The following is a 25,298-nucleotide window of genomic DNA, read 5'->3' on the forward strand; positions in this document are numbered from 1 at the left end:
AAGAGGTTGAAAATGTCCGTGAAGACACATGCCAGTTGGTCCTTGCATGCTTTGAGTAGACGTCCTGGTAATCCACCTGGCCCCGCGGCTTTGTGAATGTTGACCTGTTTAAAGGTCTTTCTCACATCGGCTACAAAGAGCGTGATCACACAGAGTCATCCGGAACAGCTGGTCCTCTCATGCATGCTTCAGTGTTGCTTGCCTCGAAGCGAGCATAAAAGGCATTTAGCTCGTCTGGTAGGCTCGGGTCACTGGGCAGCTCGCAGCTGGATTTCCCGTTGTAGTCCGTACTAGTTTTCAATCCCTGCTACATCCGACGAGCGTCAGAGCCGCTGTAGTAGGATTCAATCTTAGTCCTGTATTGATGCTTTGCCTGTTTAATGGTTCGTCTGAGGGCATAGCGGGATTTCTTATAAGCATCCGAATTAGTGTCCCGCTACTTGAAAGCGGCTGCTCTAGCCTTTAGCTCAGTGCGGACATTGCCTGTAATCCATGGCTTCTGGTTTGGAAATGTATGTACGGTCGCGCTGGGGACGACGTCGCCGATGCACTTATTGATAAAGCCGGTGACTGAGGTGGTATACTCCTCAATGCCATTGGATGAATCTCGGAACACATTCCAGTCTGTGCTAGCAAAACAGTCCTGTAGCGTAGCATCCGCGTCATCTGACCATTTCCGTATTGAGTGGGTCACTGGTAATACCTGCTTTAGGTTTGCTTGTAAGCAGGAATCAGGAGCATAGAATTATGGTCAGATTTGCCAAATGGTGGGTGAGGGAGAGCTTTGTATGTGTCTCTGTGTGTGGAGTAAAGGTAGTCTAGAGTTTTTTCCCTCTGGTTGCACATAGGACACGCTGGTAGAAATGAGCTTAAACGGATTTAAGTTTGACTGCATTAAAGGCCCTGACCACTAGGAGGGACGCTTCTGGATGAGCATTTTCTTGTTTGCTTATGGCCTTATACAGCTCGTTGAGTGCGGTCTTAGTGCCATGTTCGGTTTGTGGTGGTAAATAGACAGCTAAGAATAATATAGATGAGAACTGTTTTGGTAGATAGTGTGGTCTACAGCTTATCATGAGGTATTCTACCTCGGGCGAGCAATACCTCGAGACTTCTTTAATATTTGACATCGCTCACCAGCAGTTATTGACAAATAGACACACACTCCCACCCCTCATCTTACCAGACGTAACTGCTCTGTCCTCCCGAAACCCTGAGAAGACAGCCACCTCTATATTATCCGTGTCATTGTTCATCCAAGTCTCGGTCCAAGTGTCTTTTCTTCACGCTGATGACAGGAATTTGGGCCTTGTCTCGACAAAGCAGTATATCCTTCGTGTCGGACTCATTAAAGAAAAAATCTTCGTCCAGTTCGAGGTAAGTAATCGCTGTTCTGATGTCCAGAAGCTCTTTTCGGTCATACGAGATGGTAGCAGTAACATTATCTACAAAATGACTTACAAAACAAACAAAACAGCACAGTTGGTTAGGAGCTCGTAAAACGGCAGCCCTCCCCCGGCGCCATTATTATTTCGGAGCTCTACGGACATTTCCTTCGACCTAATGGCTTGGTTTTTGCTCTGACATGCACTGTCAACTTTGGGACCTTATATAGACAGTTATGTGTCTTACCAAATCATGTCCAATCAATTGAATTTAACACAGGTGGACTTCAATCAAGTTGTAGAAACATCTCAAGGATGATCAATGGAAACAGGATGCACCTGAGCTCAATTTCGAGTCTCGTAGCAAAGGGTCTGAATACTTATGTAAATAAAGTACTTCTGTTTTTTATTTGTTATAAATTTGTAAATATTTGTCATTATGGGTCACACCCTGTCTTGTGCTTTTCTCCGCCCGGTTTTGACCATTCTGCCTGCCATTCTGTACCTTTCTGAATCTGCCCTGGGTAACTGACCTCTGCCTGCCCTGACCCTGAGCCTGCCTGCCATTCTGTACCTTACTGACTCTGCCCTGGATTACTGACCTCTACCACCCCTTGACCTGTGGTTTGCCTGCCCGCTGTTTTGTCAATAAACATCTGTGATTCAAACTGTCTGTGGTATTGTGTGTAGATTGTTGAAGGAAAACAATTTTTGAACACATTTTATAATAAGGCTGTAATGTAACAACATTTGGAAAAAGTCAAGGGGTCTGAATACTTTACAAATGCATATGAGTGAGAGTGACTAACAAAATCCGTGCCCTGCTAGCCCAGTCGGTAATTTGGCCATGGTTACTATACGTTTAGATAGCTGGCTTGACTAATTTACCAATTTACTGACATACACTGAGTGTACAAAACATTAAGGACACCTGTTCTTTCCATGATATAGACTGACCAGGTGAATCCAGGTGAAAGTTATGATCCCTTATTGATGTCACTTGTTAAATTCACTTCAACCATTGTAGATGAAGGGGAGGAGACTGGTTAAAGGATTTAAAAAAATTTAGACCAGTGGTTCCCAAACTTTTTATTGTCCCGTACCCCTTCAAACATTCAACCTCCAGCTGCGTACCCCCTCTAACACCAGGGTCAGCACACTCTCAAATGTTTTATTTTGCCATCATTGTAAGCCTGCCACACACACACTATACAATACATTAATTAAATATAAGAATGAGTGTGAGTTTTTGTCACAATCTGGCTGACATGTGTGCTCCCTCTTTGGCCTCTAGGTCACCAGGCTGTTCGTGATGGCGCACACCTGTCACCATCGTTACCCACACCTGAGCCTCATCAAGCACCTGGACTCCATCACTTCCCTGATTACCTTCCCTATATATGTCACTCCCTTTGGTTTCTTCCCCAGGCGTTATTGTTTCTGTGTCATGTCTGTGCGTTGTCCGTATTTCTTATTTTGTATTATGTTGTGTTTATTTATTAACACACTCACTCCCTGAAGTTCTTTCCCGACTCTCAGCGCACATCGTTACACCGGCTCGTGGGAAGTGACAAAGAGATATTAAAGGAGCAGGGCACAAATAATATAATAATTAAAATCAATAATTTTGCTCTTCATTTAACCATCTTACATATAAAACCTTATATGTTAATCGAAAATTGTGAATAACTCCTCACAGAAGGGAGAAGGGTGTGCTTGAAAGGATGCACATAACTCTGCAATGTTGGGTTGTATTGGAGAGAGTCTCAGTATCAAATCATTTTCCACACACAGTCTGTGCCTGTATTTAGTTTTCATGCTAGTGAGGGCCAGAATCCACTCTCACATAGGTACGTGATTGCAAAGGGCATCAGTGTATAACAGCGTGATTTGCCAAGGCAGGATACTCTGAGTGCAGCCCAATCCAGAAATCTGGCTGTGGCTTCTGATTAAATTCAATTTTCACAGAACCGCTTGTTGCAATTTCAAGGAGGCTCTCTTGTTCCGATATCGGTAAGTGGACTGGAGTCAGGGCATGAAAGGGATAATGTATCCAGTTATTTGTGTCATCCGTTTCGGGAAAGTACCTGCGTAATTGCGCACCCAACTCACTCAGGTGCTTTGCTATATCACATTTGACATTGTCCATAAGCTTGAGTTAATTTGCACACAAAAAATCATACAATGATGGAAAGACCTATGTGCTGTCCTTGTTAATGCAGACAGAGAAGAGCTCCAACTTCTTAATCATAGCCTCAATTTTGTCCAGCACATTAAATATATTTGCAGAGAGTCCCTGTAATCCTAGATTCAGATCATTCAGGCGAGATAAACATCACCCAGATAGTCGAGTCGTGTGAGAAACTCGTCATCATGCAAGCGGTCAGACAAGTGAAAATGATGGTCAGTAAAGAAAACTTTAAGCTCGTCTCTCAATTTAAAAAAACTTGTCAATACTTTGCCCCTTGATAACCAGCACAATTCTGTATGTTGTAAAAGAGTTACATGGTCGCTGCCCATATCAGTGCATAGTGCAGAAAATACACAAGAGTTCAGGGGCCTTGCTTTAACAAAGTTAACAATTTTCACTGTAGTGTCCAAAACGTCTTTCAAGCTGTCAGGCATTCCCTTGGCAGCAAGAGCCTCTCGGGGGATGCTGCAGTGTACTGAAGTGGCATCAGGAGCAACTGCTTGCACACGCGTTACCACTCCACTACGTCTCCCTGTCATGGCTTTTACGCCATCAGTATAGATACCAACAAACACATCTTGACCACCAAAGTCCATTTGATGTCACAAAGCCGTCCAGTACTTTAAAAATATAATCTCCTGTTGTCCTAGTTTCCAGTGGTTTGCAGAAGAGGATGTCTTCCTTAATTGACCCCCATAAAAGTAACGGACATATACCAGGAGCTGTGCCAGGCCCATCCAGCTGTAAAGCATAAAATTCACTGGCTTGTATGTGAGGCAGTAATTGTTTCAAAACATCTCCTGCCATGTCACTGATGCCTTGTGAAACAGTGTTGTTTAATGAAGGCATTGTCTGTATAGTTTTTTGGGCCTTTTGCCCCAGCATTGTCCCAGGCATATCCATGGCAGCAGGAATAATTCGGTAGAACTCGGTAGCTCACCATATAAAAGACTTCTAGCCCCTTCTTATTAATGGTATCTGTTGCTTTTTCACCCAGTGAAACACTACTTGAGTAAAAGTCTAAAAGTATTTGCTTTTAAATATACTTAAGTATCAAAAGTAAATGTAATTGCTCAAATATACTTGAGTATCAAGCATAGTACTCTAAATAAAAATCACTGACCCCATTTAAACCAATGAGGGTTCAGAATTTTAAAGCCAATTATCTCAGAATCATCTTTTGCAGATAGAACCTTTTAGTCCCAAACTCTCAATGGGACATTTGAGGGACTGTCAGTGAGTGACATACAGTGAGCTCCAAAAGTATTGTGACAGTGACAATTTTTGTGTTGTTTTGGCTCTGTACTCCAGCATTTTGGATTTGAAGGATAAAGTGTAGACTGTCAGCTTTAATTTGAGGGTGAACCGTTTAGAAATAACAGCACTTTTTGTACGTAGCCCCCCAATTTTAGGGGACAAAAAGAATTGGGACAAATTCACTTACAAATCAAATTTTTAAAAAAGTTGGCACATGCGCCGAATGCAACAGTGAAATGCTTACTTACAAGCCCTTAACCAACAATGCAGTTTTAAGAAAAATACCTGCAAAGTATTTTTTTTAAATAGATAAGTAAAAAATAAGAAATAAAAGTAACAAATAATTAAAGAGCAGCAGTAAAATAACAATAGCGAGGCTATGTACAGCGGGTACCGGTACAGAGTCAATGTGCGGGGGCACCGGTTAGTCGAGGTAATATGCACATGTAGGTTATTAAAGTGACTATGCATAGATAATAAACAGAGAGAAGCAGCAGCATTGGGGGGGGGCAATTCAAATTGTCGGGGTGGCCATTTGATTAGCTGTTAAGGAGTCTTATGGCTTGGGGGTAAAAGCTGTTTAGAAGCCTCTTGGACCTAGACTTGGCGCTCCGGTACCACTTGCCATGCAGTAGCAGAGAGAACAATCAATGACTTGGGTGGCTGGAGTCTTTGACAATTTTTAGGGGATTCTGACACTGCCTGGTGTAGAGGTCCTGGACGGCAGGAAGCTTGGCCTCAGTCATTTACTGGGCCATACGCACTACCCTCTGTAGTGCCTTGCGGTCGGAGGCCGAGCAGTTGCCATACCAGGCAGTGATAAAACCAGTCCGGATGCTCTCGATGGTGCAGCTGCAGAACTTTTTGAGGATCTGACGACCCATGCCAAATCTTTTCAGTCTTCCCTAGTGGGAATAGGTTTTGTCATGCGCTCTTCACGACTGTCTTGTTGCGCCTGGACCATGTTAGTTTGTTGGTGATGTGGACACCAAGGATCTTGAAGCACTCGACCTGCTCCACTACAGCCACGTCGATGAGAATGGGGGCGTGCTCGGTCCTCCTTTTCCTGTAGTCCACAATCATCTCCTTTGTCTTGATCATGTTGAGGGGTAGGTTGTGGCTACCTGGACTATTTGCATTGTGTCTCCCCCCCAACCCCTCTTTTACGCTACTGCTACTCTCTGTTTATCATACAGTATATGCATAGTCACTTTAACCATACCTACATGTACATACTACCTCAATTAGCCCGACTAACCGGTGCCTGTATATAGCCTCGCTACTGTTACAGCCTCGCTAATGTTATTTTTTACTGTAGTTTTTTATTTCTTTACTTATCTATTGTTCACCTAATACATATTTTTTACTTAAAAATTGCACTGTTGGTTAGGGCCTGTAAGTAAGCATTTCACTCTAAGGTCTACACCTGTTGTATTCGGCGCACGTGACAAATACACTTGGATTTGATTTGTCCTGGCACCACACGGCCAGGTCTCTGCCCTCCTCCCTATAGGCTCTCGTCGTTGTCGGTGATCAGGCCTACCACTGTTGTGTCATCAGAAAACGTAATGATGGTGTTGGAGTTGTGCCTGGCCATGCAGTCATGAGTGAACAGGGAGTACAGGAGGGGACTGAGCACCCACCCCTTAGGGGCCCCCATGTTGAGGATCAGCGTGGCGGATGTGTTGTTACCTACCCTTACCACTTGAGGGTGGTCCGTCAGAAAGTCCAGGATCCAGTTGCAGAGGGAAGTGTTTAGCCCCAGGGTCCTTAGCTTAGTGATGAGCTTTGTGGGCACTATGGTGTTGAACGCTGAGCTGTAGTCAATGAATAACATTCTCACATAGGTGTTCCTTTTGTCCAGGTGTGAAAAGGGCAGTGTGGAGTGCAATAGAGATTGCATCATCTGTCGATCTGTTGGGGCAGTATGCAAATTGGAGTAGGTCTAGGTCTTCTGGGATAATGGTGTTGATGTGAGCCATGACCAGCCTTTCAAAGCACTTCATGGCTACAGATGTGATTGCTATGGGTCAGTAGTCATTTAGGCAGGTTACCTTAGTGTTCTTGGGCACAGGGACTATGGTGGTCTGCTTGAAACATGTTGGTATTACAGACTCAGACAGGGAGAGGTTGAAAATGTCAGTGAAGACACTTGCCAGTTGGTCAGCGCATGCTCGGAGTACACGTCCTGGCAATCCATCTTGCCCTGCGGCCTCGTGAATGTTGACCTGTTTAAAGGTCTTACTCACATCGGCTGCGGAGAGCGTGATCACATAGTCGTCCGGAAAAGCTGATGCTCTCATGCTTGTTTCTTGCCTCAAAGCGAGCATAGAAGTAATTGAGCTAATCTGGAAGGCGCTTGTCACTGGGCAGCTCGCGGCTGTGCTTCCATTTCTAGTCTGTACTAGTTTCCAAGCCCTGCCACATCCGACGAGCGTTGGATGCCGGTGTAGTACGAATCGATCTTAGTCCTGTATTAAAGTAGCAAAACTGAAGTATTTGGTCCAATATTCATAGGATGCAATGATAACATCAGGCTTGTAACTTTACAAATTTGTTGGATGTGTTTGCTGTTTGTGTTTCAGATTATTTTGTGCCCCCAAAAAATGAATGGTAAATCAAATCAAATCAAATTTTATTGGTCACATACACATGGTTAGCAGATGTTAATGCGAGTGGTGCGAAATGCTTGTGCTTCTAGTTCCAACTGTGCAGTAATATCTAAGAAGTAATTTAACAATTTCACAACTACCTTATACACACAAGTGTAAAGGAATGAATAAGAATATGTACATATAAATATATGGATGTGCGATGGCCGTGCGGCATAGGCAAGATGCAGTAGATGGTATAGAGTACAGTTTATACATATGACATGAGTAATGTAGGGTATGTAAACATTATATAAAGTGGCATTGTTTAAAGTGACTAGTGATACATTTATTACATCCACATTTTTTATTATTAAAGTGGCTAGAGATTTGAGTCAGTATGTTGGCAGCAGCCACTCAATGTTAGTGATGGCTGTTTAACAGTCTGATGGCCTTGAGATAGAAGCTGTTTTTCAGTCTCTCGGCCCCAGCTTGGATGCACCTGTACTGTCCTCGCCTTCTGGATGATAGCGGGGTGAACAGGCAGTGGCTCGGGTGATTGTTGTCCTTGATTATCTTTTTGGCCTTCCTGTGACATCGGGTGGTGTAGGTGTACTGGAGGGCAGGTAGTTTGCCCCCGGTGATGCGTTGTGCAGACCTCACTACCCTCTGGAGAGCCTTACGGTTGTGGGTGGAGCAGTTGTCATACCAGGCGGTGATACAGCCCGACAGGATGCTCTCGATTGTGCATCTGTAGAAGTTTGTGAGTGTTTTCGGTGACAAGCCAAATTTCAAAATCAGTCTCTTGTTATCAAGAGACTGGACATTGGCGAGTAGTATACTCGGGAGCGGTAAGCGATGTGCCCGTCTACGGAGCCTGACCAGAAAATCACTCTGTCCGCCCCTTCCGCGGCGTCGTTGTTTTTGGGTCGCCTACTGGGATCCGATCCATTGTCCTGGGTGGTCCAAACAGAGGATTCGCTTCGGGAAAGTCGTATTCCTGCTCGTAATGTTGGTAAGTTGACGTTGCTCTTATATCTAAGAGTTCTTCCCGGCTGGATGTAGTAAGACTTAAGATTTCCTGGGGTATCAGTGTAAGAAATAATACATTAAAAAAACAAAATACTGCATAGTTTCCAAGGAACGCGAAGCGAGGCGACCATCTCTGTCGGTGCCATGTTGCATTTGGCTGCCGGCCCAAAATAATAGAATATGTTTCCAGTTTGCATAAAATCCAGTGAAGTTCCTTGATGGCCGTCTTGGTATCCGCTTGCGGGGGGATATACACGGCTGTGACGATAACCGAGGAGAGTTCTCTTGGGAGATAATATGGTCCCATTTGATTGTGAGGAATTTTAGGTCAGGTGAACAAAAGGACTTGAGTTCCAGTATGTTGTTACAATTACACCATGAGTCGTTAATCATGAAACATACACCCCCGCCCTTCTTTTTACCGGAGACATGTTTATTCCTGTCGGCGCAATTCACTGAAAATCCCGTTGGCTGTACTGACTCAACTTCCTGCGCCGAAAAAGAGATGGCCGCCTCGCTTCGCGTTCCTTGGAAAATATGCAGTATTTTGTTTTTTTATGTGTTATTTCTTACATCGGTACCCCAGGTAATCTTAGGTTTCATTACATACAGTCGGGAGGAACTACTGAATATACGATTAACGTCAACTCATCATCGTTCCTACCAGGAATATGACTTTCCCGAAACGGATCCAGTGTTTTGCCTTCCACCCAATACAATGGATCTGATCCCAGCCGGCGACCCTGTGCGACGCCGTAAAAGGGGCAAACGAGGCGGTCTCTTGGTCAGGCTTCGGAGACGGGCACATCGCGCTCCACTCCCTAGCATACTACTCGCCAATGTCCAGTCTCTTGACAATAAGGTTGATGAAATCCGAGCACGGGTAGCATTCCAGAGAGACATCAGGGATTGCAACGTGCTCTGCTTCACGGAAACATGGCTAACTCAAGAGACGCTAACGGAGTCGGTGCAGCCAGCTGGTTTCTTCATGCATCGCGCCGACAGAAACAAACATCTTTCTGGTAAGAAGAGGGGCGGGGGGGTATGCTTTATGATTAACGAGACGTGGTGTGATCATCATAACAACACACAGGAACTCAAGTCATTCTGTTCACCTGATCTAGAACTCCTCACAATCAAATGTCGACCGCATTATCTACCAAGGGAATTCTCTTCAATCATAATCACAGCCGTATATATTCCCCCCCAAGCAGACACATCGATGGCCCTGAACGAACTTTATCTGACTCTTTGTAAACTGGAAACCACACACCCTGAGGCTGCATTCATCGTAGCTGGGGATTTTAACAAGGCTAATCTAAAAACAAAACTCCCTAAATTCTATCAGCATATCGATTGTGCTACCAGGGCTGGAAAAACCCTAGATCATTGTTATACTAATTTCCGCGACGCATATAAGGCCCTCCCCCGCCCCCCTTTCGGAAAAGCTGACCACGACTCCATTTTGTTGATTCCAGCCTACAAACAGAAACTAAAACAACAAGCTCCCGCGCTCAGGTCTGTTCAACGCTGGTCCGACCAATCTGAATCCACGCTTCAAGACTGCTTCGATCACGCGGATTGGAATATGTTCCGCATTGCGTCCAACAACAATATTGACGAATATGCTGATTCGGTGAGCGAGTTCATTAGGAAGTGCATTGACGATGTCGTACCCACAGCAACGATTAAAACATTCCCAAACCAGAAACCGTGGATTGACGGCAGCATTCGCGTGAAACTGAAAGCGCGAACCACTGCTTTTAACCAGGGCAAGGTGACCGGAAGCATGACCGAATACAAACAGTGTAGCTATTCTCTCCGCAAGGCAATCAAACAGGCTAAGTCCCAGTACAGAGACAAAATCGAGTCGCAATTCAACAGCTCAGACACAAGAGGTATGTGGCAGGGTCTACAGTCAATCACGGATTACAAAAAGAAAACCAGCCCCGTCGCGGACCAGGATGTCTTGCTCCCAGACAGGCTAAACAACTTTTTTGCCCGCTTTGAGGACAATACAGTGCCACTGACACGGCCCCCTACCAAAACCTGCGGGCTCTCCTTCACTGCAGCCGAGGTGAGTAAAACATTTAAACGTGTTAACCCTCGCAAGGCTGCAGGCCCAGACGGCATTCCCAGCCGCGTCCTCAGAGCATGCGCAGACCAGCTGGCTGGTGTGTTTACGGACATATTCAATCAATCCTTATCCCAGTCTGCTGTTCCCACATGCTTCAAGAGGGCCACCATTGTTCCTGTTCACAAGAAAGCTAAGGTAACTGAGCTAAACAACTACCGCCCCGTAGCACTCACTTCCGTCATCATGAAGTGCTTTGAGAGACTAGTCAAGGACCATATCACCTCCACCCTACCGGACACCCTAGACCCACTCCAATTTGCTTACCGACCCAATAGGTCCACAGACGACGCAATCGCAACCACACTGCACACTGCCCTAACCCATCTGGACAAGAGGAATACCCATGTGAGAATGCTGTTCATCGATTACAGCTCAGCATTTAACACCATAGTACCCTCCAAACTCGTCATCAAGCTCGAGACCCTGGGTCTCGACCCCGCCCTGTGCAACTGGGTCCTGGACTTCCTGACGGGCCGCCCCCAGGTGGTGAGGGTAGGTAACAACATCTCCACCCCGCTGATCCTCAACACTGGGGCCCCACAAGGGTGCGTTCTGAGCCCTCTCCTGTACTCCCTGTTCACCCACGACTGCGTGGCCATGCACGCCTCCAACTCAATCATCAAGTTTGCGGATGACACTACAGTGGTAGGCTTGATTACCAACAACGACGAGACGGCCTACAGGGAGGAGGTGAGGGCCCTCGGAGTGTGGTGTCAGGAAAATAACCTCACACTCAACGTCAACAAAACAAAGGAGATGATTGTGGACTTCAGGAAACAGCAGAGGGAGCACCCCCCTATCCACATTGACGGGTCAGTAGTGGAGAAGGTGGAAAGTTTTAAGTTCCTCGGTGTACACATCACGGACAAACTGAATTGGTCCACCCACACAGACAGCGTTGTGAAGAAGGCGCAGCAGCGCCTCTTCAACCTCAGGAGGCTGAAGAAATTCGGCTTGTCACCAAAAGCACTCACAAACTTCTACAGATGCACAATCGAGAGCATCCTGTCGGGCTGTATCACCGCCTGGTACGGCAACTGCTCCGCCCACAACCGTAAGGCTCTCCAGAGGGTAGTGAGGTCTGCAGAACGCATCACCGGGGGCAAACTACCTGCCCTCCAGGACACCTACACCCCCCGATGTCACAGGAAGGCCATAAAGATCATCAAGGACAACAACCACCCAAGCCACTGCCTGTTCACCCCGCTATCATCCAGAAGGCGAGGTCAGTACAGGTGCATCAAAGCAGGGACCGAGAGACTGAAAAACAGCTTCTATCTCAAGGCCATCAGACTGTTAAACAGCCACCACTAACATTTAGCGGCCGCTGCCAACATACTGACTCAACTCCAGCCACTTTAAAAATGGGAATTGATGGAAATTATGTAAAAATGTACCACTAGCCACTTTAAACAATGCCACTTAATATAATGTTTACATACCCTACATTACCCATCTCATATGTATATACTGTACTCTATATCATCTACTGCATCTTGCCATCTTTATGTAATACATGTACCACTAGCCACTTTAAACTATGCCACTTTATGTTTACATACCCTACAGTACTCATCTCATATGTATATACCGTACTCTATACCATCTACTGCATCTTGCCATGCCGTTCTGTACCACCACTCATTCATATATCTTTATGTACATATTCTTTATCCCTTTACACTTGTGTGTGTGTATAAGGTAGTAGTTGTGGAATTGTTAGGTTAGATTACTTGTTGGTTATTACTGCATTGTCGGAACTAGAAGCACAAGCATTTCGCTACACTCGCATTAACATCTGCTAACCATGTGTATGTGACTAATAAAATTTGATTTGATTTGACTCTGACAGCATGTCCCAAGCTAGCCATGTTTCCGTGAAACAGAGTATGTTATAATCCCGGATATCGCTTCGGAAAGCAACTCTTGCCCTGATTTTGTCAACTTTGTTAACTAGGGATTGGACATTAGCGTGTAATATACTCAGAAGCAGTGGGGGGCGTGTGCGCGCATCCGAAGCCTCACTAGAAGACCTCTCCGGCACCCTCTCCTACGGCAGCGTTGGTTTGGGTCATCCTCTGGAATCAGTTCAAATGCCTTGGGAGGTGCAGGCAAATGATCCGCTTTGGGAAAGTCGTATTCCTGGTCGTAATGCTGGTTGGGCTGGTACGTTAACGTCTCTCTGATTTCCAATAGTTCTTCCCGGCTGTATGTAATAACACTTAAGGTTTTCTGGGCTAACAATGTAAGAAATAATACATAAAAAACTAAATACTGCACAGTTTCCTAAGGACTAGAAGCGAAGCTGCCATCTCTATCGGCGCCATCTTTTTCAAATAGCCTACAGTTATATAAACTAAGGAAAATGGTATTGTGTTCTTTGAAATACATTTTATTTCATATTCTGTTACCTAAGACCTTCATAAACACAACCAAATTATTATTTTTGTGATAGAATATATTAAATGTATTTATTGTGAGAATGTTGACATTCAAAAGACCATCATTGGCCTGAAGGTGACTGCCCTCCCGAAGCATCTTAAAAGTCGGCGCCAACGGTAAGTTAACAATTCGGCGGTGCAAGTAGCAACACTTCAGGCTGAGGAGTAAGTTTCACACACCCCATGTGCTCATGTGCTACATTAACAAGACAGAAAAATGGTCCAATTCACGCACTTTTCATAAAGTGTTTTCATAAAGTATTCATACCACTTGACATATTCCGTATTTTGTTGTGTTACTGCCTGAAATTCAAAATGTATTAAATCAATTTTTTTCTCATCCATCGACACACTATACCCCATAATGACAAAGTGAAAACATGTTTTTAGAAATGTTTACAAATTTCTTGAAAATTAAATACAGAAATATCTAATTTACATAAGTATTCACACCCCTGAGAATCACCTTTGGCAGCGATTACAGCTTTGAGTCTTTCTGGATAAGGCTCTAAGATTGCACACCTGGATTGTACAATATTTGCCCATTATTCCTTTCAAAATTCTTCAAGCTCTGTCAAATTGGTTGTTGATCATTGCTAGACAACCATTTTCAAGGATTGCCATAGATTTTCAAGCAGATTTACGTTTAAACTGTAACTTGGCGACTCAGGAACATTCACTGTCTTCTTGGTAATCAACTCCAGTGTAGATTTGTCCTGCTGAAAGGTGAATTAATCTCCTAGTGTCTGTTGGAAAGCAGATTGAACCAGCTTTTCCTCTATGAGTTTGCCTGGGCTCCATTCTGTTTATTTCTTATTTTGAAAAACTACCCAGCCACTACTATGCTTGAAAATATGGAGAGTGGTACTCAGTAATGTGTGGTATTGGATTTGCCCCAAATATAACACTTTGTTTTCAGGACAAAAAGTGAATTGCTTTGCCAAATGTTTTGCAGTATTACTTTAGTGCCTTGTTGCAAACAGGATACATGTTTTTGAGTATTTTATTCTGTACAAACTTCCTTCTTTTCACTCTGTCAATTTGGTTAGTATTGTGGAGTAACTGCAATGTTGTTGATCTATCCTCAGATTTCTCCTATCACAGCCTTTAAACTCCGTAACTGTTTTAAAGTCACAATTGGCCTCATGGTGAAATCCCTGAGTGGTTTCCTTCCTCTCCGGCAACTGAGTGAGGAAGGATGCCTGTGATAGACCATCCAAAGTGTCTTTACCAATCTACCAATAGGTGCGCCCTGGTCTTTGTGGTTGAATATGTGTTTGAAATGTAATGCTCGATTGAGGGACTTTATAGATAATTGTATGTATGGGGTACAGAGATGAGGTAGTTATTCAAAAATCATGTTACACTATTATTGCACACAGTGAGTCCATGCAACTTATTATGTGAGTTGTTGAGCACATTATTACTTGTGAAGAGTCTGAAGCTTTCAGCATCGGTAATCCTCATCACTCTCCAGATACAATTACCAGGAAACACACACACACACACGAAGACAGGAAGAGTAAGCAGAGGAAAGATAGGAAGAGTAAGCAGAGGCTTGAAAATGAACGATCATTCCCCGTGAGAGCAGACAGGCTGATTGGGAGAAACATTGTCATGTACATAAACATTTATGTTTTCGCTTTTATTAACTCATTTATTCAGCATATTCATTGGCATAACATAACGTTGCATGTAGAAATTCAATTTTTAAGACAGATACATCTCCACTTCATGTAGAATTGGGTCCAGTGTACTGTACATTCAACATTTCGGGTTAAGTGCTTTTGTCTTTACCGTACTACTAATAAAATGTTTTGCAAACTGACTGAAGTGAACCCATGACTCTGTTACTGCCCATATATTGCCCACTGTTGGCCACTCAAAATACCAGCGTGATCAATGTCATTCTCATCTGTTGGTATTTTATGACCAGAGGATGGCGCTGGATGCACAAGTTACAACCCAAAGAAGAATATTCACATTACAGTAAAGATGGTGGGTAAATGAAGATTGGTCACTCAGGTCATTAACCATTGAAAAAAATAGTAAGTTCCGGTCTACTTAACTGGGTGTATCTCCCGTAGACACCAACGCAATAGCAGCTGGGTCTGGTCTACTTAGTTCCTTGATTTACATTGACCCCCCCCCCCCCAAAAAAAAAAACTATTGTGAGTGGGGTGTCTCGTTTCCTCTTCTATCTCTGATTTCAGCTAGATGTGTTAGGACCGCCCTCTCAATGAATGAGGAAGTTAGTTAGCTGCTAGCATAGTATGCTAATGGAGTTCTGATTATTTTTGTTATTGTAAATAAAAGGTTTCAGAAGACATATATCACCTTTCCATTAGTGCGAGGATACTTTACTTTTGGACGGAATTACTGTTTCAACGGGGAACCCGTTTTCCGAGTATGAAACAACCGAATGTATGAGTTAGCGCGTGGGTATGTTTACAAAACAGGTGAAGCTCCCCATCTGAAAGTTAGCTAGGCGATCTAGCTAGCTATATCAAGCCAATTAGCTATCCAAATAGCACAACGGGAAGTAAAATGTGTTGGATAATGCCATAGTAAATATATTTTACCAATCTAGATTTACAAATCTGGGTACAGTAAATTGCTGAAGTTGTAGATTAAGTTATAGCTAAAAAGCTAAATTAGCTTGCGAATGTTTTGGCGCAACCTTAAGGTTCCCCACGCGCAGAACTGTGATTACACTGAAGAAGATAAAGTATGTAAATTATATAAATAGTCTCTAAAAACACTACGAATGGGAAAGCACATGATATTCTTGTTATGACGACATTGTGTGCACCTGTTGACGTCGTCACATACCTATACACTAGCTATAACTAACGTTATAGTCTAGCTAAATAAATTGTGGGTTTGTCAACATGGCAAGTGCCTTAGCAGCTAAAATGGGACTCAACTCATTGAGAAGAAAACAAGCCAAGAACTTCAATGTCAGGATCACCACAATGGATGCAGACATGGAATTCAGTTGTGAGGTGTGTGCTCCCTTTCTGTATGTGTCAATGTGTAGCTTGTAGCCTAGTTGCTACGAACATGAATAATGTCGTTGTCCAGCTCTTGCTTGGGGGCTCCCAAGTGGAGCAGTGGTCTAAGGCACTACGTCTCCGTGTTTGAGGCATCACTACAGACACCCTGGTTCGAATCAAGGCTGTATCACAACCGGACGTGATTGGGAGTATAGGGCAGTGCACAATTGGCCCAGTGTCGTCTGGGTTTGGCCGGTGTAGGCCGTCATTGTAAATAAGAATTTGTTCCTAACTGACTCGCCTAGTTAAATAAAGGTTAAATACATATTATTTTCTTCTATTCACTCAACAGCATGACACCTATGACATCACCCTGACCTTCTTGGCTATCCCTCAGACTGTGTCCCAATGGCACTCTATTCCTTATGCAGTGCATTATTTTTGATCAGATGGGTCCTGATCAACAGTAGCACACTACATAAGAAATAGGGTGCCATTTGGGACACAGACAGAATCTACAGGTGTCAGTCAGTTTAATCTGTTTCTTATTCAAACACAGCTGACACTTCTGTTTTACTTTGACCCTATAGGCTACAGCATTGTTTCTCAATTCTGGACAAGCGCACCTGATTCAACTTGTAAACTAATAATCAAGCCCTCATTGAGTTGAATCAGGTGAGTTTGTCTTGGGCTACAACACAAATGTGTGCTGTTGTGGGTACTCGAGGACTGGAGTTGGGAAACACTGGGCTACAGTAACTACATCATTTAAAACTACCTGTGTAATAGTAATAACTTAGTAATGCTAGTAATAACTTAGTAATGCATTTTACACTGTGAATACAGTGTAAAATCTGCAAGATATTTTCTTCATATTAGGCTCAAGAGGAAACAACAGTATGCAGATAGATTACCTCTGTGTTGCTCTTTTTAAGATCACTTCAATACAATTCATTAACCAAAAGATGGTAATGAAATGTAGATGTTGTTCTCGAATCCAACCAAAGAAGAAATTATAGGCTTTAGGATAATACCTATGCAGATGTATAGAATAGGCCTAGATTACTTTTAGTCCTTTGCCTTTCAGCCACTGTAGTGCAATTGACTAACATAACAGTCAATTTAACATTGCCTTGGGCCTTAGTCTATGTAAAGAATGCATCATAATAATAACTTGGAAAGGCCATCAGTACTTAACAAGTGAGGGAGCCTGAACGCTACCACTGTTGGAAATTGGAAATAACACAGACCTGCAGAACATCAATTGCAGGTTTGCTCAGATTACTGTCTGTGCCTGGATGATAATTTTATAAATTATATGCTTGATAAATAGTCATTATTGAGTGTTTGCATTTTTAGGTGCAGAGTCTTTGAAGTACATTATTAAATTGACCTTGACTGTACTTCAGTTGTCCTTAATTTCTTTCTCATATTGAGCTGATATCCTAGGCACTTTTCTTTCTCTCTTGCTCAGCCTGAATTGTCGTACTGTTAAAGTTCTATTGGTGCATTTTAAAGTTAAACAATCTGAGATTAAAGCTTTTTAATTGAGAATGAATGTGTATCTGATATGCCTCTCTGAGCTTTGAGCTGAATGGTTATAGAAATACTTTTAGCCGCTCCCTGCTTATGAAAGATGGACTGTCTATGTCCAGCCTGAGCAAAGGCATTTGTCGCCTCTCATGACTCTCATCATGACTATTATGACTTATCTTACCCTCTGCTTTATTTCATACTGCCCTCTGCAGATGCTCTTTGATCTGTCAATCATTCACTCCACCCACATCATGAGACTATTCCCATATTTATCCTAATATCAATTCATGCTGCTATCCTGTTTTTCAGGTCAAATGGAAGGGAAAAGATCTTTTTGATCTGGTGTGCCGGGCTCTGGGACTGAGAGAGACGTGGTTCTTCGGGTTCCAGTATGATGTCAAAGACACTGTAGCCTGGATCAAGATGGACAAGAAGGTAAATCTTAGCAACAGACGGACTTGCTGAAGTAGATTGATGTGCTGGTTGGTACTCAGTGTCCCTTACATTGTTTGTGAACACTGTGAGTTGAATCGAGATGTAGTCTTCTTCACCAGCCATACATCGTCTAGGGATGTCAGGAGCCTGCAAGAAACTGTCTGACTAATTGAGTTGTCCATGTTGTTTTGGTCTCTGTTGCAGGTTTTGGACCACGATGTGTCCAAGGAGGAACCAATCACCCTTAATTTCCTGGCCAAGTTTTACCCTGAGAACGCAGAGGAGGAGTTGGTTCAGGACATCACTCAGCATCTCTTCTTCCTACAGGTGACTATGCATGGCACGCTCATTCCTTCTCATCAACTCAATCCATATGTTTCACTGTAAAAACTCTAGGCTATTTTTTAAATTGGAGTTGGCCACCAAGAAAGTAGCTCTTGTCAGTGTAATTTTCACTGATCTTATCATTAATCGTTTTGGAGATACATTATGAAAGCCTCTCATTTTCAAAACTTTTCATCTAGGATCTTTGAACATGTATGCATTTTTCCCTTTTGCACCGCCTCTTAAGAAAATCTGGTTTGGATTGTCAATTGATATTTATCAAGACACTGCTATAAAGTAGTGCACTAAATAAGGAATAGGGTGCCATTTGGGACCGACACTTCTTCTTCCAAGTCCTGCATGTACACTTCAAATCCAACTGACATACCTCTCAGAACATGCTGAACATGCTGATGGATTACAGATGGATTTATGTGTTGGCAATCTTTCCAGTGGCTTGCCTCACCGCACTAGCAGCTTTTAAGAATGTTTTAAATTGTTTGTCATCATCTAAGAAATACCTAGGTGAATTTTGGTCAGTTAACTGATAGAAAGCTCTCAAATGTTTCTGTGAGAATCATACAGTTATATTACAGATCTTGAAACACTATGCACAGACATTTATCTCTTTAGGCACTTAGTACATCAATGTAATAATACTCCACTTGTGCACTCATGTACTTACTTGACCAGTGATCCCATTGAAATGGGCAATATAATACACCTGCAGCTACATTACTGTTCTCTGAAGTTATATCACAGGTCTCTTCAGGCAGACTGCCAATAGAGGGCAAACTTTCACATCTAGTTCCTTTGACTGCTATGGTTAGTGAGCACCAGAGCCAAAGCCCTCTCAGTCCAGAGCACTCTCAGTAATACACTTTCCCATTGTCCCTCTCTGATTGTATTCGGCCATGTGGAATCAATGTACTGCATTTTAACAGTGCCCTTTCTCCCCTGCCCTAATACTTTGAAGGGAATTCCTTCCCAGTACTGACACACTGGCACCCTATTCCCTATGTAGTGCACTACTTTTGACCAGAGTACTATGGGCCCTGTCAAAAGTAGTGCACTACATAGGGAATAGGATGCCATTTGGGACATGGCCCCAATTCCATTATCCCTTCACGCGAGATGAGATTTGTTACAATGGTCTCCCTGCTATCCAATTCAACTAATCCCATTTATCAATTACCAATTCGGTTTTAAAGGCCCAGTGCAGTCAAAAACTTTGGTTTTCCTGTGTTTTATATATATATCACTATGTGTTTGGAATTATACTGGTGAAATTATGAAAATGATGATAATGCCCTGTTTGAAAAGTTTAGCATGTTTTGGTGGGATGGAGTTTTGGTCGCCCCACCGAACCTTGGTGGAGCACATGGGAGAAATGAGAGATCGGATGGCAACCCTGTGGCCCCTGTTACGGGAACACATGCTGGAGGCCCAAACGAGGGTGTACAACAGAGGGGCACAGCGAAGGGACTTTCAGCCAGGAGACAAAGTGTTGGTGTTGGTCCCCACCTCAGAATATACGTTTTTGCCCGATGGAATGGGCCATACGAAGTCATTGAGAAGGTGGGTGAAGGACAGCCGGGACGTAGGCATCTGACCCAGATTTACGATGTGAACCTGCTAAAGAAATTAAATGCACGTGATTTACTCTACTCTATTTCCCCGAAGAAGGCTACCACAGAGACCGAGCCGGCAGAGGTGACAATGGAGGAGCAGCTGAGTCAAGTCAAGAAGCAGGAGCTGAGGGAGTTGGTCGGCCGAAAACAGGATGTGTTCTCCAGTGAACCAGGACACACCGATCTGGCACAGCATCATCACCGAACCCAGGAAAAAGGTGAAGTTGAGACCCTACCGCATACCGGAAGCAAGGAGAGAGGCTGTCAGGACCGAGGTAAAAACGATGTTGGAAGCTGATATAATCGAAGAGTCGAATAGTGGGTGGTCCAGCCCCATAGTGTTGGTGCCGAAACCAGACGGCACCATTCGATTCTGTAATGATTTTAGAAAAGTAAATGAAATCTCAAAGTTCGACGCCTACCCCATGCCCCGAATTGATGAATTAATCGAACGGCTAGGGACAGCCCGATTTATCAGCACGCTCAACCTGACAAACGATTATTGGCAAATGCCCTTAGCTCCCGAGGCACGGAAGAAAACTGCTTTCGCCACCCCGGACGGACGTTCCAATACAAGAAGCTGCCCTTTGGGCTGCATGGGGCCCCGGCCACCTTCCAGAGGTTGATGGACCGGGTTCTCCGATCCCATTGGAAGTATGCGGCGGCATACATCAATGATATTGTGATCCATGGGAGTGAGTGGGAGACCCATCTAAACCAGGTGAGCGCGGTAGTGCAGGCCTTACGGAAGGCGGGGCTAACAGCAAACCCAAAGAAATGTCAGCTCGGCCTACGGGAGGCTGAGGACCTGGGGTACACGATCGGGAAGGAATGCGTCAAACCCCAGGTGAAGAAAGTGGAGGCGATTCAGGACTGGCCCCGCCCCCTCACCAAGAAGCAGGTACGCACGTTTGTGGGGTTGACTAGTTACTACCGGAGATTTATTCCCCACTTTGCCTCCCTAGCCAGCCTGACCTATCTGACTAGGAGCCGTCTGCCCGCCCAGGTGAAGTGGACCGAGGAGACAGAGAAAGCCTTCCAGAACCTAAAGGGAGCACTGTGTTCTGAACCTGTGCTGGTGACACCGGACTTCTCCAAACCACTGGTGGTTCAGACCGATGCATCCGAAACGGGTGGGTGCCATCCTATCACAGCTCCAAGAAGGTGAGGAACACCCAGTCATGTACATTAGCCGGAAGCTGTTGCCACGGGAACAAAGATATTCCACAGTGGAGAAAGAATGTCTAGCGATCAAGTAGGCGCTAGAAACGATGAAGTATTACTTATTGGGACGGCACTTCACCCTCGTAACGAACCATGGTTTGGATGTCACGGAATAAGGACAGTAACGCCCGGGTCACCCGCTGGTTCCTATCCTTACAGCCCTTTGCTTTCTCTATCGTCCACAGATCAGGTGCAGCCCATGGAAATGCCGATGCCCTCTCCAGGAGGGATGCTCTAGGGAGCTGGACCGCCCCTCCCTCCCGGTCTGAGCTGAGGGGGGAGGGATGTGTGGCAGACAGCAGGGATAGGTGAGGGGAGAGGTAATTGAGGGGCGATATCTTGCAGGTCGCTGGCTCCACCCCTGAGCCTTATATGGACTTTTTGCCCCAACGAGGCGAGGCTGTAGATCGTTAAGCCAGGGAGTGCTTGTGGATAAAGGAGGAAGCAGCCTGCACAAAGGGGCAGAGTAGGAGAGAGCCAAGTGCGTTATGAAGAGTGAGAGAACTATATCTGTGTGATTACCTGTTGTGACCTGGACTGTCGGCCCAACCCCCTTGTGGACCGGATTGGCTGAGGACCCGAGTGTGAGGATTACCCCTGGAAAACGGAACGGACACAAAGAACGGCTTGTGGACTGTGAGGTGATTGGTGAATTCCCCCCTCTTCCCCAGTGTACCAATATCCCTAATAAACTCCCCATTTGCCTTCTATTTGTGCTACTGGTGCATGTTTTGTTATTGAACTTTGTGGCGTGGAAACCCCACACCCTTGAGCGTGCTACAATATTTATAAAAGTCACCTTGTCAGAAACAGAACTTCACGCCAAGGTAAGCTAGACCCTATGTGTGTTTGTAATATCACCTATGGGAAAAATGAAAGGTGGAAAACGATTGGAACCATTTTCCTGTTTGACCGCTAGGTTTGAAGGGTTTTATGACACCTCCGCTGTGGGGCTTTATTAGGCCAATATTACCAGAATGCTAATAAAATATATTGTTGACGGTATTGAAAAACTATCCCGTGGCTTTTTCCAAATACCCCGGTATATATGGTATACCGCCCAAGCCGATTTGAAATCAAATAAATTCGACAGATCAATGTGATATTTGGAATTGAATGAAAGCTTCTAAATTGCTTTCAACACCTCATGCGCATTGAATAGCGGTGGGGCAATGTAGAGATAGCAGCCTATATGAAGAGTTGGGGGTGTGGCTTATTAGGGGCGTGGCTTTCAGTTTGTTCGTTTTGGCCACCCGTGAGAGTGAATGTCATTCTAGTTATTGTGGTCTATTGTATTCCTTAATGTACGGGATAAACGCAGACCTTCTACATTACCTTGGAAATAATGGATGATGATTTCTAAGTTAATGTACAGAATGGTGTTTATACTGCTTATACCACAGTTGCCAAAGAAAACAATATGAAAGCACACATTTACAGGTAGAAATACTTTCCCCCCCTGTTGATATTACAATTTTTATAAGCAAATAAGTACTTTCTCATCTTTTGGTTGCTGGAGATGCGACCCAGTCCTTCATTCAAATAGATTGATATTTACAGACCCACTCGTTCGTTATCTGCTTTTAATGTCCATTCTAGAATGGCCTTCTAGCCAATTAGAAATGAGTATTCAATAATGCTATGGTATAGTCAAACTTAAACTTGTTCACTGCCAGTATCTGTAGTGTTACAAAAGAGCCTGATAAGCTTCCTATTTTAAAGTAGCCAATCCTTGGTTATAATATTGTGGCTTCTACATGCGAAAGTCTTGTGTAAAGGAAATATTTTGAAACATTATCTCAAGTTATTGAATCAATTAAATGTATTGGTTAACAGTGAAGTTATTGAATTGCTTGTAACACGATTGAATACTGTATATTTACATAAGTATTTCTAAATTAAAAAGTGAGTTGGGTTGTACAGTGCATTCGGAAAGTATTCAGACCCCTTCACCTTTTCCACATTTTGTTATGTTACAGCGTTATTCTAAAATGGATTTAATTAAACATTTTCCTCATCAATCTACACACAATACCTCATAATGACAAAGTGAAAACAGGTTTTTAGAAATGTTTGCAAATGTATGAAAAATGTAAAACTGAAATAACTTATTTACATAAGTATCCAGAACCTTTGCTATGAGACTCGAAATTGAGCTCAGGTGCATCCTGTTTCCATTGATCATCCTTGATTGGAGTCCCACCTGTGGTAAATTCAATTGATTGGACATGATTTGGAAAGGCACACACCCGTCTATATAAGGTCCCACAGTTGACAGTGGATGTCAGAGCAAAAATCAAGCCATGAGGTCAAAGGAATTGTCCCTAGAGCTCCTAGACAGGATTGTGTCGCGGCACAGATCTGGGGAAGGCTATCAAAAAAAAATTCTGCATTATTGAAGGTCCCCAAGAACACATTGGCCTCCATCATTCTTAAATGGAAGAAGTTTGGAACCATGGACGAACCTTCCAGAAGGACAACCATCTCTGCAGCACTCCACCAATTAGGCCTTTATGGTAGAGCAGCCAGACGTCTGGATGAAACCTGGTACGATCCCTACGGTGAAGCATGGTGGTGGCAGCATCATGCTGTGGGGAGGTTTTTCAGGGGCATGGAATGGGAGACTATTCAGGATTGAGGGAAAGAGGAACGAAGCAAAGAACAAAGAGATCCTTGATGAAAACCTGCCCCAGAGCGCTCAGGACCTCAGACTGGGGCAAAGGTTCACCTTCCAACAGGACAACAAACATAAGTACACTGCCAAGACAACGCAGGAGTGGCTTCGAGACAAGTCTCTGAATATCCTTGAGTGGCCCAGCCAGAGCACGGACTTGAACCCGATCGAACATCTCTGGAGAGACTTGAAAATAGCTGTGCAGCGACGCTCCCATCCAACCTGACCGAGCTTGAGTGGATCTGCAGAGAATAATGGGAGAATACCCAAGACGACATGAGGCATGAGGCTGTAATTGCTGCCAAAAGTGTTTCAACAAAGTACTGAGTTAAAGGGTCTGAATACTTATATTATTGTGATATTTCATAAAAGTGATTTATTTTTTTATACATTTGCAAAAATGTCTATAAACCTGTTTTTGCTTTGTCATTATGGGGTATTGTGTGTAGTATATTGAGGAAATGTAATGTTTTTCAATTTCAACTAATTTACTGGTAATTAGTTGAAGCAATAATTTTTTGGGTTGATCCGAAGAGTAACTTTTTTTTACACTGTAGGTCAGATTTTGTCACTCTTGTTGTTTCTATTCAGGTGAAGAATAAGATCCTGGAAGAGGAGATCTACTGCCCTCCTGAAGCCTCGGTGCTGCTGGCCTCCTATGCCGTCCAGGCCAAGGTCTGTATCACTAACTCTGTTTTCTCCTCTTACAATCAATAAACCTGTCTGTCCACAAGTCCATTCCATACACTCGTCTGTTCGTCAGTCTATCCATCCATATATCCATCTATAATTAATTGAAAGCCCTGATGAACAATACAGTGCCAAGCTCAATGACCCTCCTGACAGCAAGCCTTGGGAGTCATTTGCAAAGAAAGACTCTCCAAATGAACTTCCCCACACCATTCTGCTGAAGGTTTGCATCACTCCAAACCTGTCTGTTTCTAGATTACCCCAAAAGGGATTCTCTGTAACAACAAGTTGCAGGTCTTGACAGAGGTCCTCCAGAGAAACCACTGATTCATCTCAAAGGACTTGTTGACTGAGTACCCACGCCTCACCACCTAATGCCAATTTAGAAGCCTGGGGGTGAAAGAGGACGACCGTTGACCAAGCCTGTGTCCAAAATTGCACCAGATTCCCTTTATAGTGCAGTACTTTTGACCATGGCCATATGTCTCTGGTCAAAAGTAGTACACTATATATGGAATAGGGTGCCATTTGGAACACATCCCATCTCTTATCCACAAATCACATCAGGCCAGCTCTCCTCTCCTGTCAGATCATTTGAACTGGACATGGCAGAAACGGTAACATGCTCTCAGTGTATCAGCAGTCCACGTTGATTGTCTTTTAGTTTATCTGCTTAACTTTCTTGACTTCACATGTGTTGTGTGACACAAATTCACATTTTAGAGTGGCCTTGTATTGTCCCCAGCACAAGGTG

The 25,298-nt window shown here is 43.8% G+C and overlaps 1 protein-coding gene across 4 annotated transcripts in view; it reads left to right on the top strand.

Annotated features, from left to right (window-relative positions):
* Window positions 1-15,259: 15,259 nt before the first annotated feature.
* The window catches only part of nf2a (NF2, moesin-ezrin-radixin like (MERLIN) tumor suppressor a), a 65,500-nt gene continuing 55,461 nt past the window's right edge, over window positions 15,260-25,298 (top strand). For 3 of the 4 annotated variants that reach the window (XM_071402491.1, XM_071402493.1, XM_071402494.1), the window contains exons 1-4: window positions 15,260-16,039; window positions 17,876-18,001; window positions 18,206-18,328; window positions 24,446-24,529. In XM_071402491.1, coding sequence (XP_071258592.1) covers window positions 15,926-16,039; window positions 17,876-18,001; window positions 18,206-18,328; window positions 24,446-24,529 — 447 coding nt within the window. In that variant the 5' untranslated portion in view covers window positions 15,260-15,925. Of the gene's footprint in view, window positions 16,040-16,685; window positions 16,706-17,875; window positions 18,002-18,205; window positions 18,329-24,445; window positions 24,530-25,298 lie in introns of those variants that run through there. The other variant, XM_071402492.1, reaches the window with a different exon arrangement.

The sequence above is a fragment of the Salvelinus alpinus genome, chromosome 5 (genome assembly GCF_045679555.1).
Source record: "Salvelinus alpinus chromosome 5, SLU_Salpinus.1, whole genome shotgun sequence".
Lineage (NCBI taxonomy): Eukaryota > Metazoa > Chordata > Actinopteri > Salmoniformes > Salmonidae > Salvelinus > Salvelinus alpinus.